A 15,804-nucleotide genomic window follows, 5' to 3' on the forward strand; every position below is an offset into this window, starting at 1 on the left:
GATAGATGTAAAATCATGGAGAAAAAGTACAGTGATGAGAAAAAAATGCCACAAAGTTTAACATTATAGTATTCTTTGAAAATGACAAATAGCATACATACACTAGAGCCGTATTACATTTGAAGCACCATATACCATCAAAATCTTACCATGTCATGAGCATAGTGTTAGTGCATTACTTCATCACAGTATACTGTTACACTGGGCTATGGGCAGGCTTGTCCTAAATAACAGCACTGTCTTTTTAAATGGGATGTGGAGAGGGGTGTGTTAGTAGCAACAGACATCCTTTGGGAGCGGTGTGGTGTAGCTCGGAGGGCAGAGGCTCCAGCCACGTTCCCAGAGACTCAAAAATAGTCGGGAAAACACTGAGACCAGCCGCGAGTGAGGAATGTGACCCAAAGAGGAGTTGTGTGTTTTGTGGATCCAGCTTGTAGAGGTTCTGCTGGACCATGTTTCACATATTCAGTAAATCGTAAGTGTCATTTTGTTTTAATACTTTATTCATGGGTGTGCTTGTTGCTCTGGATGGTTAAAGCACAGCTGCATGCTTTTGGAAACCTCTGTCTCTGCATCCACCCACGCTTCACTCAGGGCTGGACGTTGTGGCTTCATCAAACTATTTTTTGCTACACAAATGCCGTAAAGTGCTTTCTATATAAAGTATGACTGTAAAGAAAGGTCAGGATAGGTAATAGTTAAAAAAAAAAAGAAAAGGAAAAAAAAGTGCAGTACATCTGGATAGTTTGAGAGAAAAAATAACGACACGTTTAGACTTGAAAACTATTCAGTGCCAGAGGCATATCTAGGCTTTAGAGTGCAAGTACGATCTCAGTATTGACAGTATGCTTTACAATTTAGAGGCCCTTGTGTGCTAAAGCTACTTCAACCGTCTGAATCTGGTATTAATAAAAATGCAACTATAAAAACCTGGAATAAAGTGGGAAAGTAGTGTTTGCAGAGATCATAGGCTAGATGTTGTTTTCCCCATCAGAGTTTTGCCTTGTTGCGTGGGAAGATGAAGTCTCTGCCCTCTTTTTCTACTCGTGGACTTGAGTGTTTTCCCGTTTCGTTGTCCAATGCCACAGGGGCATTTGAATATTCAGGTCAAGAAGTGAAAACACACTTCCTTATCTCTACTCCTTTGCACATGGTGTTATCAGTTCTCCAAGCACCAACAGTTATGTAAGAGTGCAAAAGAAAAAGCTCGCTTGCTTGTAACTAATTTATATTTTGCTCTGTTCGCCCTGAAGAGTAGAATATTGTGTATGCTATTTGCTCTGTCTTTGCGCTACAAACATACATGAATACAGCGGCATCACGCAAGTCTTTAAAATCAGGCAATAAGCACAGATGCACACACCATTTCCATAACCTTAGCGTGCCTTATTATTCACATGGTTGAGTCACACTCACTGATATGTGACTGTCTTGCCCCTGATAGTCTATTATTGTCGCTGTGGAGCTTTGTAATTAAGGCATACTTATATTGCCGCAGTTTATGCAATTTAATGACAAATCAATAATGGCTAATGAGGAATAACAAATGGGAAATGTTAAACTCAGAGTGCAAAACATACAAAGCAGCATTTTTGTGGGTGTGTGTATGTGTGGGGTTACTAATTTGACATCTACAATATAACCAATAATTGCATTTTATAGTGTAATTACTTACTGATTGGTGGTGGGAAATCATCTTTTCTCTTCTCTATTCTCAAGTCTGGTTCTAATGTTGAAAGACAGTGCCTTAAACCACTCTGACACCTCGCTGCCCTTCAGGGTTCAACATTAAGGATGGATGGCCTGAAGCCAGATGATAAGTCAGTTAATTGGGCAGACATTGGCTCAATTAGGCCAGCGTTTTCACTATCCCCTGTCTTATGGCGATAACTATATTATCTTTGCCTCCGTCTTCTACTACTGCCCCACTTTCGTCTTCGCTGTGGTATTTTAGTGCGGAATTAATGAGTGTGCTGAGCGGACATGGTGGTCATAGGTAATTTGAATTACAAAGTGAAAAGTAAAAAATATGTTTCTTTTTGGAACGAGGTTTTCTTAGGTTTTGAAATAGCATGTCATGGTTATTTTTTGGCACAGTGGACTGAGTCGGCTGGTTTAAAAAAAAAAAACACCTATAATTACCAGCCATCATCAAATTCATTCAGTGCTCTATCATTTCCTCAGTTTGGATGAATGCAGATATGTATTGTGGTGCTGCATATATATATGAGAGAGTAATACATTATATTGATCCATTTCATTTTGCGCGCTTATGAAATAATCAACTGGCCCATGACTTTACCAGACCTCACATTCAGTGTAAGTTAAACAAAAACATTTATAATGCTGGGTTTTGCTTTATTCCTTGTCGAAGCATTCGTTAAAAGTCTGTCCATGTTCCTGTTGTTCTGGTGAAAATATACTATGAATATATAGACCGCTGATAGTCTGGTCCAACTGAGAAAACCCCTATATTGAATTGTACTAATGGAGTTATGTGGGACAGAGAGAGAGAGAAACAATTGATCATTTCTCTTGCTCAGTTGTTCAAGAAAAGTAGGATTGGATACATAAGTGGATTATAGCTTAATATCTTAGAAACCATTTGTCATTATGACCCAAGTACTTTTAGATTTGCTTGCTTAGTAAATACTGTATATGACATTTCAGTACCATCAATTAATAATCCGTCATGTGAGGGATTAGTACGACCGTTTCTGAAGGCAAAGGCATTTTTTAAGAAGACATTGTGCACTGTACTGTTTAATCAGCCATAATCATATTTAGTCTTCTGCTCCATTTCTGGCAGCGTCTTTATGTCTATGTGAGTGTTGGTCCTGCTTGGGGAATACCACATGTGTGTGGGTGACTAGTCACACTAGGCCAGGGACATGAAGTCATGAGACAGAGTATTCCACTAGGCTGTATGACTAAAAAACAAATTATGTGTATTTTAGTTCACCCATATTGAATAATGATGGTTTTTCCCCACATGTCCCATGATGTGCATTGTTTACATCAATATACCAATCACACCACATTAGGGAGTTCCAAGAAGGCCATTAGTAGTATGACATTCGACCTTTGCCCTCTGACCATAGCTGCTACCTAAGGAGTTACTCATTAGTGCGACCTTTGGCCTCATTAGACATTCTCTGTCATGGCAATGTTTTGGCTGTCCTATTTGGATCGCCACACACACACACACACACACACACACACACACACACACACACACACACACACACACACACACACACACACACACACACACACTAATGTATTTACTGTGAATAGAGCTGTGGACACACACCCACACATAGACATTCCTTTCGGCGTAACAAAGTCCATTCTACTGTGGAAGCCACGTGATATGCTCCAATGCCCTGTTCACGCTTGGCTTTTAGAACTCACCTGGGAATAGGGCTGGTTACCGAATTCAATAACTTTTTAGGCACTAACCGAATTGCCTCCTTTGTATCGAGTATCGAAATATGTCTCGTCATTCAATATCAAATTTAAGTACCTAGGAGGAAATCTCATTAGCGTCAGTGAGCCAGTAAGCATGCAGCATGCTTCAACAAAGATCTAATTATGCTGGTGATTGGCTGTCTTAACGTAACAATTCGTAGAGGCATGCAGGAAAAACTCTGTCAGGCCAGAGACGGGGCTCACGTAGTAGGAGCTGAAAGATAAATACAACATTTTTTGCCGTAATGTTGTCATTTCTTTTTGTTAAAATGGATTTCATGAATTGGAATCGAAAAAAGTCTCCTTTAGAAACCGGTATTAAAGTCACAGTATTGGTATCGGTACCGGTACCGGATTTACCCAGCCCTTTCTGGGAAGAAAAATAAGATGAGTAAGAAGGATGTACGTGTGTCACATCCTGCAGAGCTTGGCACAAATGAATACACTCATGAAGTCACCACAAATAAAAAATTAAAAAAGGCTTCACAGATCATCACAAGTAACTGGCATTCCATATTCTGCAGCTGCTATTGTGATCTCCTCTGTCCAGTCGCTGTGTTCACGGCCAGCTGTTCTGTTCTCTTTCACTCTGCACCTGACCTGAGATCCAAACCCCAGTTTTGGCCTCCTGCAGCGAGTGCAGATGTTACACTGAATTACCTCCTAGCCTAGCAGGGACTCTACGCTCTCACTGTAATTAAGCTGTGCATTAGTGTGTGTGCGTGTGCGTCTATGTGCGTTACAGCCTGGCTCAGTGGCTACGTTAGCTCTCCCAACAGTTGTTCTCCAACAGCCTGATCTCGGTTACCAGCCAACCTTCTCCACAATGAAGTGTGTCTGCCAGCGCTCTGAGTCAGGCATCCCTTCAGACTCCGAAAACAGACTCCTAGAGGAGCTGATCATTTAGGAGATACTGAATGCTAAAGCAAACTCCCTCCTTTCCTGTGTGTGTGTGTGTGTGTGTGTGTGTGTGTGTGTGTGTGTGTGTGTGTGTGTGTGTGTGTGTGTGTGTCTGTTTAGTGAAAAGGGGTGTGTTTGCATGTGTCTCATTCTTGCTGTTAAAAGCTTCCTTCCTCCCTGTAAATGAAAGGCCTCCTATACATTTAGCTATTGTGTGTCCCCATCTATAGCTCTAACAGGTTCTTATTTTTCTTCACAAAAGTGGTCACACCATAACTGCGGTTTTTATTCCCTCTTATTTGCGGCAGTGATGCCTGGGGCAGTGTCGCTCTCTCTCTCTCTCTCTCTTTCTCCCCTCTTCCAAGCATAGTCTCGCTTTTGTCTTGTGTGCATTAGACCGCTGGCACTGTAAGAGCCTAAAGAGCCGACGCCATCAACCAGCACAGGTGCCGCAAAGCACTAATGCACTGGATATGGACCAACATGGACTTGACTGTGCCCACTCATCTATGTTACCCATCTGTTTAAATGCACATTTTTGTGTTCTCCCTTTCGCTGTCATTGTTATCGCTTTCATGGCCATACGACACAGCCAATCAGGACCCAGAGAGATCACGGATGGATGAGCTGAAAGGTTTTTTGATTCAGAGTCTCCATACATACTGTGTGGGAATTTTCCTATAGGGGTTATTATGGCGAAGGAAATTATGGCACACATTAGCTGCTGCATCTCCAGCTCACTTCACTCGCTCACAACCTCAACCTCTGTCTTCATCTCCAGAGATCATTCTTTCTCTGCAGTGTGTCTGAATTCGACAGTGAATGAGGTTTGCTCTGCTGTTCTGTTGACTGGATCCTCTCGCCTCCCCGATTGGTGTTTGGGCTCCAAGGCCTGTAGCCACATGTCAGTGGTTCAGCTCAAACATTCGCCGTTCTGCACCAGCAGTATCTGACAGGATCCCCCTCGTCTCTTTCCCTTGCCTCCTCTTGACTACTCTTCTGTCTGCCCCTCGCTGTGGGCCAGACGTTTGTTTTGTTGTCTATATTCTCCTGCTACCCATCACACAACTGTTCACTCCAGTGCAGGTGACAATCGGCAGATGGCAGGTAGACGCACGAAGAAAAGGGTTCAACCACAACACAAATGCCATTGTTTTGCTGAATAACGTGAATTAAAGACATGAATCAGCAAAACATTCTGACAATGATTTGTCATATTTGAACTTCCTCCCTGGGCCTCATAATTTCAGCCAAGCAAACGTACCACATCTGCTTGGATCAGATGAGCTCTTAGACCCGTGACAGAGTACTCTGCAGTGTGACAGACATGTAGTTGTTTCATCACAGCCTGTGGTCCTATCCTATGACTCAGCCAAAGTCAAAGCAGTGGGAATAATGGACACATTATTGTGTTAGGCTTGATGCATGAATAATGGCTTTTTTGTCTGGTTGCCTGTCTCTGCAGTGCATGTGTTTCATAATCAAGCTTGGACAATTATGGTGCTGTGTGTGTGTGTGTGTGTGTGTGTGTGTGTGTGTGTGTGTGTGTGTGTGTGTGTGTGTGTGTGTGTGTGTGTGTGTGTGTGTGTGTGTGTGTGTGTGTGTGTGTGTGTGTGTGTGTGTGTGTGTGTGTGTTTCGTTGTTAACTGTGATGTTTTCTGTAAATGAGGTTAATAAATCTGTATGTATCTTTGAGGTAGGCTGCTGTTTTGATCTGTATATGGACATTTGCCACTATTCCAAACAATTGAAATATCAACCACTGGTAGATCTCATTCACCAACTTGGATACAACTGTAAACTAATAACTCTGATATTTGGAAGCTTTTATCATGTCCATCAGAATGTGGTCAGAGGGATGCAGCTAGTGGGGCTGCAAAAAGACTTGCAAAAATTTTGCTCTGTTTCAGCCATCATAGGGAGCATGCAAATATGGAGACGGAGATGCTATGTTTATCCTTAATGTGTTGAGTATTATAAATGGAGAGACCTGTAAAAGTATGTGAGCAATGTAGACCTGTCACCTTGTCAATGACTCTTCCCATAGTACTTGGGTCTTGTATGTTTTCTTGCAAAGCCTTTTAGATCCAAATAAAAGCATTTAAGTGTGTGTGTGTGTGTGTGTGTGTGTGTGTGTGTGTGTGTGTGTGTGTGTGTGTGTGTGTGTGTGTGTGTGTTCGTTGTTAACTGTAATTTTTTTCTGCTTGGATGTTTGAGTTCAGGGCCAAGTTGCTTGTAGAGTGCCATAGACTGTAAAAAATAGATATTTCCCACACAGCCTGCCTGAAACAGTCATTGATACAAATATGAAAGCAGTAGCCTTATACTAAACACGATACGATTTTTTTTAAATCCACTTATTTTACACATAGTTTAATAGTCATGAGTTTTATTTTTCAGCCTGTTAAAAAGAAAGATGATTATTGCCCTCCCATTGGGGCTCAGGAGGGAGCTTTGTCAAGTACGCGAAAATAACCTTAACAATGTTGCATTATGGGAAATGTAGGATCCATTGTTTGTGGGAGTGAAAGTGAGGATATCTCATCTCTTGCCGCTATGGAATTGCATTAGACTACTAATTGTGATGTGTGTGTGTGTGTGTGTGTGTGTGTGTGTGTGTGTGTGTGTGTGTGTGTGTGTGTGTGTGTGTGTGTGTGTGTGTGTGTGTGTGTGTGTGTGTGTGTGTGTGTGTGTGTGTGTGTGTTGTCAACTGCATGAGCCTGTCTCTCTCAGCCCCTACCATTATATCACTTTGTCTGCTGTACAACTGTCTTATAGGCTATATTAGCCCTCCTACACAATCTGGACTGTCAGCGGTCATAACATCTACATCTTATAACTTATTCCCTGTTATATATTGTTCTTATTCTTATTCAATCAGTCAGTTAATATGTTATTATGTTAATATGTCATAGTCATAGTTAATATTTAATAATAATCCCTGCACTGTTCACTTTTGCACTATCACCATTGTATACAGTCTACTATAGCACCTTATCATGGTCATTGCATTTCTGTGAATGATTTTAATTTGTATTCTTATGTATGTGTGATACATGTGTGTACATGTGTTTGTTGTGTTATGGTTGTCCAAGCTACTGGATGCCTAAAATTTCCTTCAGGATGAATAAAGTATCTATCTATCTATCTATCTATCTATCTATCTATCTATCTATCTATCTATCTATCTATCTATCTATCTATCTATCTATCTATCTATCTAACTGTGATGTTTTCTACTTGGATGTTTGAGTTCAGGGCCCAGTTGCTTGTAGAGTGCTAGTTGGTGTTGCTGGCTGGCTAGAGCTTTTTGTTTTGAGCCCTATCTACAAGCCCAGCCAGCTGTGAGGGGCAGTGAATGATGTTTTAGGCTCTACAGTCAGGGATATAAATATGATGGAAACTCTGTGTATTGCAACCTCAGTGCACGATTACAAACCACTTGTCCAACCACTGTTCTGCAACTCTTATCAAACCATCTCATTTGGTTTCACATCTGCATTTTCCCAAGCATTATCAGTTCCACTTTGTGTGTCTGTCTTCGTGTTACTTATTTTATATTTTTTGTACAAAGTTTCACATTAATTTTTGTGATGATACACGAGAGGCACAAACTGGGTTTAATGATTCAGATCATTTTCATACTCCAACCATTCAGTGAGCCCACAAGCCCTGTATGAAAGCATCTGCATTTGTTCTGTTTCTGTATTCATTTGATCAGGTTTTACAAAACATTTATTTTGCTGACAGTAATGTCTAAAGTACAATACATTAGTCTAACCTAACCTCCATAGGAACAAGAGCTAAAGGTCTTCAAAAATTGTGAGTGTAAGATTTTGTCAGCCTGTGTGTCTTTGTTGATGATATGCATGCAGGTCTCATTTGTTCATATGGTAGAGAGCATTATTAACTAGAAATTGCTGTACCAGTCTGCGAGTGAAAAGCGTATTGATTGCTGTAAATGCTGGTCTAACAGCAAAGCAAAATGCTGTGTAAACACTGTGCGGGGCAGTTACCACAGAAAACACTGTTAGCAAGAAGACTTCAACATCAGACCGCTTAACGCTAACTGGAGGCTCTCTCTCTTGAGAAATGTAGTTGTTGTTATAGGTTACGTCAGAAGCTTTAGCTTTGGTCGTCGGGGTAATTTTACATGTAGGTTATTACAGTAGTGTGAGTGCAAGCGTAAGTCAACGCGTATTATTTCCTGTGTGAAGTTTAACTCCACTTCACGTGCACGCTAACGTGCTGCTGTAAGTGCATGTAATTGTAGTGAAGCAACATGTAATTGTAGTGAAATAATGCATACTCTTGTTTGAACACAATAGCATGTAGACTTTCAAAGGCTGTTATTTTGAGTTGCAGTACATTAGTTCAGCCTATCTTGAGCTATCAGTACAAATTTAGTCTCTTGTGGTATAGCCAGCTAGCCAGCGAGTCAGTGTGTTAGAAGTCTAAGTGCTCTGACGCCTATATGGGCCTGAGTTTTCAGACTATATCAGATCCCAGACAGGCTATCAGATGAACTCTTTTTCGGGATGCAGAGACAAAGCGCACTGGGGTGCAGCCCAGACACACTCAGAATCCATTACTGTGCTCTGCCCTCCCCTGTACTTACTCCTAACTGAGTTTCTATTGAACCTCAGCAGGGCACAGTGCATCTAGATGCCAGACTGTGCTGATAGGATTTGGCGTAATGCAGTGGCATAACTTCCTAAATAGCTAATGTGCATCTACATCGCCAGCCAACTAGGTGTTTAAATTTAAGAAGTAACTTAGGAACACTAACTAATTTACCAGAAGAAGAAATAAAGGTGTTGCAGCACAGGACGAGAGTTATTAAGGATATTTTCACTGGTCGTGCCTTCTCATTTCAGACTTAAAGTTATCTTTCTTTCTAAGCTTGTGCATGAAAAAACGGAGGGTAAATGCCAGAACATTTTATTTCTCCTGAAAAGTTTCTACACTTGGCTGAGTTGAAAAAGGTGGCATATCAAAATAGAGCTGCAAAGATTAATCGATTAGTTGTCAACTCTTTTTCCGTTTGAGTAATTTTTTTAAGACAAAAGTAAAAATTCTTTGATTCCAGTTTCTTAAATGTGAATATTTTTGAGTTTCTTCTCTCCTCTGTGACAGTAAACTGAATATCTTTGAGTTGTGGACAAAACAAGACATTTGAGAACGTCATCTTGGACTTTTGGGAAACACTGATCCACATTTTTGACAATTTTCTGACATTTTAGAGACCAAACAACTAATTGATTAATCGAGAAACAAATCAACAGATTAATCGACTATGAAAATAATCGTTAGTTGCAGCCGTATATATCGAAAAATAAAAGGCAGACAGAAACAGATTTGTTGTGGTACCTGCTTCTGCTACTGTAGACATTCTGCCACCCTCTGTTTCTGCCCCCATTACTATAGCACTGATTAAAACACCACAGGGTATGCGTGGATCAGAAGAGACTAATCAATTAATTGAAAAAAAAAAAATACAAATGCCATTAGGCAGTAACCAGCAGTGAGATGCCATGACGTGCAGAGCTACTGCTGTTCTTTATGGCTTGACCTTTTTAATGATGTATTTTAGTACAGGGCTTTACTGTATATAGTTCTGTCTGTGTGTACTGTAGGAGCCACTGGAAGTCTCTCTGCATAGTATCTGAAAAATATAAGGCCAGAAGACCAAGAAGGATAGAATGATTGGTGGCCAAGAGAGGAGAAGGGAGATAAACACAGTAAGAGAGATCAACACAACAGTGAAAGAAGAAGAGAAGAAGAGAGTGTGATGGAAAGAGGTGTACCAGAGAGTCTGAAAAAATCCTCCCAACATAAACTATACCCCACCACCTCAGGTAAACACTGAATGAGAGAGAAAGACAAAGGGTGGAAGATAAATGGAGGCAGAGTAATGGAGGATTATCAAGGACAGATACGGATGTTTGCCGAGAATAGACGACGTTGGGGGAAGGGAACCGAAGAGTAGAGAAACAAGGAGATCTGGACAGCAGGCCCTGCTTTTAAATACCAGCTGTTATTTGCAGAGGCTGACATGAACAGTGTGTCAAACTGGGTGATGTAGAAGTTATGAGCAGATTTCAAACACCAGGCTTTCATTGTCATTATTACAAAGTGGCCTACAATAGGCTGTAAATTACACATTACAGTACAATTTAATACAGTGCCATACAGATGACAGGCAGCATTATTGTTCATCAATTCATACTTTCACAGTCTCTTACTGTGCTAATATCATATGCTGAGAGAAAAAGACAACCATGAAGCAGAATAAAATATATTCCTTTTTTCAAAGATGCATTCTTCTCTCTGCTGCAACTTCTCTTCACAACATGCAGAATATTACTCCAGGGGATCTTGCTTTTAGCGAGCTACACTGGCTGCATGTTCCAGTCCATTTTCACAGGAAGAATACTGCTTCCTATTTGTCTAAATATTAGAAATGTGTATGCTACCAGTTGAGTAAAATGTCTCAGTCTGTTTGTGAGTCATACAAACATCACCATGCAGCTTTTGGAACAGTGGGCATAAGTTTCCATCCCTTCCTGTCTCCCTCCCTGTTTCCCCTCCTTTCCTCTTCCTTGACTCGCTCTCTGTTCTGCCCAGTACCCAGTCAGCCAATCACGAAGCAGAGCTAGGTGCAAACACGCTTCCCCTGCAGCTGTGCTTTGGAAAAGGCTAGGAGCTCCTAAAACTAGATTCTCATATGCAAAAGCTATGCTAAAGGTGTTTGCACATGTATTTTTTCAGGAGTGTGTGTGCGTGTGTGTGTGTGTGTGTGTGTGTGTGTGTGTGTGTGTTTCGTTGTTAACTGTGATGTTTTCTGTAAATGAGGTTAAGAAATCTGTATGTATCTTTGAGGTAGGCTGCTGTTTTGATCTGTATATGGACATTTGTGTGTGTGCGCGTGCGGGATCATTATCCACTCCACATTGGACAGTGGATTTGACAACAAAGCCGGCTGACTGTACAAAGGGCTGCATGCTGTTGCTAATCTGTCATTACGGCTGCTGCATTTTCTCTAGAATGCTCTTTTTTTTTAATCCACAGAAGAGATGTACAGTGCGCTCACGCACACACACACACACACACACACAAACACACACAGGCCTGCTCTCATACATGGGATTAGTGTGTAAGCTGTCCATAGAGGGCACTGTTAACAGAATGTTCTCACTCATTTCACGAGCAATTGACCCTCTGTCTTCCTCATCCTGCCAGTGTCAGGGGCTAATGCTTGTGCAGCTCGCCTGTCACTGCTTACAGCCCTTGCTAGCATATTTAGCTCTTCATCCTCTTATCACTGTGACGATGACTGGAACATGGACAAGGTTGATGGATAGAACCGCAAGAGCACCTAGTGCTGGTGTTTGACTATACGTGACTAGAGACAACTATTACTTTTACTTCACTTCACGAAATGTTGGAGAATAGCATACTTGTTCGGTTAATTATTAAGCTGAATAATGTGGATCATATACGGTCACAGGCAAATATACACTGCATGGAGACACACATTTGCTTTTTCCTGGTGACAGCCATTCACTAATTCTTGTAAAAACACAGAAAGTAGGGCGACATCAAGCTCTTTACTTTGTCTCCTAATCTTCTTTGGCTAAAAAATGGCCAGGAATAGGGCTTCAGGGTTGTCTTTGTCAGAAATATTGAACACTTTCTAAACTGCACTCTAAATGTCTGTCACAGTGGAGAAGAGTTGACAGGGTTGTGAGTTTGTTAAGTGAAGCTCCACAAAACAGATAGCAAATGGGTTTCACTTTGAAACATTGTCACATCATGGAAACTGTCTAAGCTTGACCATTAATGATAATTGTTGATATGAATTGCTTCCTATTTCTAGTGGTTCCACTGCATCCGTTTGCAGCACAGCTCGACTCAAATCTGCCATGCTTTTTCATTAATCCATTGATGTTTCAAGTTGTAAATGAGAAGTCACAAAGCATCCATTTAGCAAGTAAGCTTAGAAGTGGGTGCGTGAACATGTGCTGATGTAGTGTGCGACCTTGTCACGTCGAGGACTCACTCGCTGACTTTGAGGCAAGTGGAGCGTTCTCTCTTCGTCATCCTCTCACTCTCTTCCTTCACACTCACCACGAACGCTCGCTAATACGCGCGCGAGTACATATGCTCCCTCTCTCTCGCACTTCCTCTACTCAGACTCTGCAGGGTGACTCAGTTCTTTCCCTCTCCTTTTGTCACTCTTAGATCTCATCTGATGCCAAGGCTGAAGGAGTCTCGCTCCCATGAGTCATTGCTCTGCCCCAGTAGCGCTGTGGAAGCCCTAGACCTAAGTATGGAGGACGAGGTCGTCATCAAGCCGGTTCACAGCAGCATCCTCGGGCAGGACTACTGCTTTGAGGTGAGGGGCCACACACACACACACACACACACACAGATGATATACAGTACAATACATGAACACACACACGCGTGTAATATACAGTACATAAACACACAAATACTACAGAACATCCCCACTGCTTCATTAAAGCATCCATGCACAGCTATAGATCTGGTGTTGCTGCTGTTTAGAGTTATTTCAGCCACTAAGGCCCTGCAAGTCAAAGTACTGTTCATTTTCTCCCTCAACGATGTTTGGTGAGTGGAATTTGGAGCACATCAGTACAAAAAATAAGCAACTACGTTAGACCGTTGTGGTGCTTTGAGCGAAAGTAAAAGAGCATTTTTTAGCGTCTCTAATTCATTGTTTTGTTTTTTTTCTCAATTAATCGTTTGATCTAAAAAATGTCAGACAATTGTGGAAAATGCCCATTTCAATTCGATCCGGCGGCTGCTCTGACTTCACATCTCTATTGCAACTCCAGTTTTTTTATTAGCTGCAGATGGCCAATTATAACCAAAAGTTCAGATACACACAGCTTTTCTGTATTAAATAACACAGAAGCAAGTGAATGTGGTTACATTTTTCTGGTTGTCGAAAATAAATTGATGTAAAGCAGTGTGTTTCAGTCACAGGCTGTGTGAAACCTGATGTATCGTCATGATCATCGGCGGACTTGAGTAGTTTCCAACACATTGCCTCTAATCACTGTAAGAGTCACGTGTGCACAAACATACATACATGCAGCTGTAGCTACGGAGCCTCAGGGTGAGAGAAAATACTGAATACTTTAAATTCTCCACTGCCTCCCGTAGAGACCTGAAATCTCCACTAATCTGTATTATCCTGCTCATTACATCATTCTGTTTCTTTTTTTCCCCCCGCTCGTTTCTGCTCTTTCTGTTCTCTCGCCGTCTCACTGTGCATTTTTTTAATTATCCAGTCAACAGCCAGCCTGCCAAGCAGCCATCTCTCTGAAAGTGTTCGACTTCTTCTCTGTCATTGTTATGCATGGTGTTTGATCATGTAAGCATTCATTTTCCTTCTCTCTCTCTCTCTGTGTGGCTGTAGGTCACCACCTCCACAGGAAGCAAATGTTTTTCCTGCCGTTCATCAGCCGAGAGAGACAAATGGATGGAGAATCTGAGGAGAGCAGTACAACCCAACAAGGTAAATGCACAGTAGGTGGGACGAGACGAGAGCGCAGCAATCAACACTAATAAGTTCATGTTCAAGTGTCCCAATTCCAAACCACATTTTGCAACATCAATAGTTATAAATGATCTACCTGGTGTTTGACGTTGTGTCGTAACTCGCACAACAATGCAGTCTGATGTGGTAACATGCAGCTGTGCCCTTCCTGCGCTGTATACCTAAAGGGCAGAGGACACAGAGGTTGCAGGGAGGAACACCGAGACTCCCAAAGTGCATTTCTCCCGAGCGTTGATACCATCTGTAGTCTTGACAAACACAGCTGTGGCGGAATGAGAGTGGCAAACACATCAAGCCAAGAAAATAGTCCTCATCTCACAGCGTCTTCGCTCCTTCATCTGTCATTATTAAGTACATGACTCATTAATTACAACTTTGGAAGAAAAAAAAAAGCTCCCGAAATAACGTTGCAGTCCTCTTACTCCTTGGCTCTTTTTGGCAAAGGGGTGTTATTTCTGTCTCTCTCTGTCTTTCCTTTGCGTTTTTAATTATTTCATGATTTTGAGTGATTTGCAGAGAGAGAGTGTTATTTTTTTTGGCAGACATAGAAACTGGAGTCCGATACTGATATTGTTTGGAACTAGATAAGGAAGTCTCTGGAGTTGTTTTAAAGGTCCCATGGCATGAACATTTCAATTTATGAGGTTTTTTAACATTAATATGCATTCCCCCAGCCTGCCTATGGTCCCCCAGTGGCTAGAAATGGTGATAGGTGTAAACCGAGCCCTGGGTATCCTGCTCTGCCTTTGAGAAAATGAAAGCTCAGATGGGCCGATCTGGAATCTTCTCCTTATGAGGTCATAAGGAGCAAGGTTACCCCCCCCCCCCCTTCTCCTCCTCAATAGCTACAGACACAGAAATTGCACATACTAAGGAAAGCTCATTGTAGGACTGGCTCTAGTGGCCGTAATTCTGCACCAAGGCTGAATTTCGGGAAAGAGACTTTAGATACAGTATTAGGGGACCACTAAGGTCTATATAAAAGCATCCAAAAACCATCATGTCATGGGACCTTTAAACAGATTAAACCGGTTTTACACTTCTCTACTCACTGACTAGAACAGAATAGACCCACGATTAAGGTAACATGTCAAAGTCAAGTGTACAAACACTTGTTTAAACCATTTATCCAGCATATGGAGGACACGCAAAGGCATCAGCATGAATAAAAATGTATTCAATATGTTTACTTGATTTACCTGATTTGTCACCTTAGTCTATATCAGAGGTGTCAAACTCATTTTCACACACTGGACCACACTGGAAAAAGAGAATCACACCAATGGCCAGACATTGACGTGCTTTTGTTACTGCGTGTCACTTTTTTAAAAACATTTTAGTAGCTTTTTTCCTCATTTTTGTTGTTTTTGTTTTTGTACGCTTTTTGTTGACATGAAGCCCAACAAAAGTCATCAAAAGAGTTCCTTAGCCATCATAGAATTTAGCCAATCAAGCAAAACAATAATACAGTCTCAGAGTTGGCAAATCTGCCATATTTTGCTTTGAATGTCAGGTAATTGCAGTTTAAAAAAAACACTTCCCTGTGTTTTTGGTTTGGTGCACAACTAGGCGGGCCAAAATGTATTGTGGACCCAAATTGATATACGGGCCGGATCTAAATCTGCAAGGGGCCGGATTTGGCCCGCGGGCCTTGAGTTTGACACATGTGGTCTATATCCTTGATGTTCCACTTCCAGGATTGCTCCGTTGCCCCCGGACAATCTGCCGGATTTCACTCATTTATGCCGGATATCTGTCTGCCTTGGTCTTCCTTTGTGTTAGCATTCTAAACTCCAGGTCGATTTATGAGGACTGTGGTTAACCTTTTCTCAGATCTCTGC

At 41.5% G+C, this 15,804-nt stretch overlaps 1 protein-coding gene across 10 annotated transcripts in view; it reads left to right on the top strand.

Moving 5' to 3' along the window:
* Positions 1 to 15,804, top strand: part of LOC120545226 (disabled homolog 2-interacting protein-like) — a 156,476-nt gene that overhangs the window by 99,549 nt on the left and 41,123 nt on the right. For 9 of the 10 annotated variants that reach the window (XM_039779389.1, XM_039779387.1, XM_039779388.1 and 6 more), the window contains 2 exons: positions 12,616 to 12,769; positions 13,823 to 13,921. In XM_039779389.1, coding sequence (XP_039635323.1) covers positions 12,616 to 12,769; positions 13,823 to 13,921 — 253 coding nt within the window. Of the gene's footprint in view, positions 1 to 293; positions 476 to 12,615; positions 12,770 to 13,822; positions 13,922 to 15,804 lie in introns of those variants that run through there. The other variant, XM_039779396.1, reaches the window with a different exon arrangement.

The sequence above is a fragment of the Perca fluviatilis genome, chromosome 17, assembly GCF_010015445.1.
Source record: "Perca fluviatilis chromosome 17, GENO_Pfluv_1.0, whole genome shotgun sequence".
Taxonomy (NCBI): domain Eukaryota; kingdom Metazoa; phylum Chordata; class Actinopteri; order Perciformes; family Percidae; genus Perca; species Perca fluviatilis.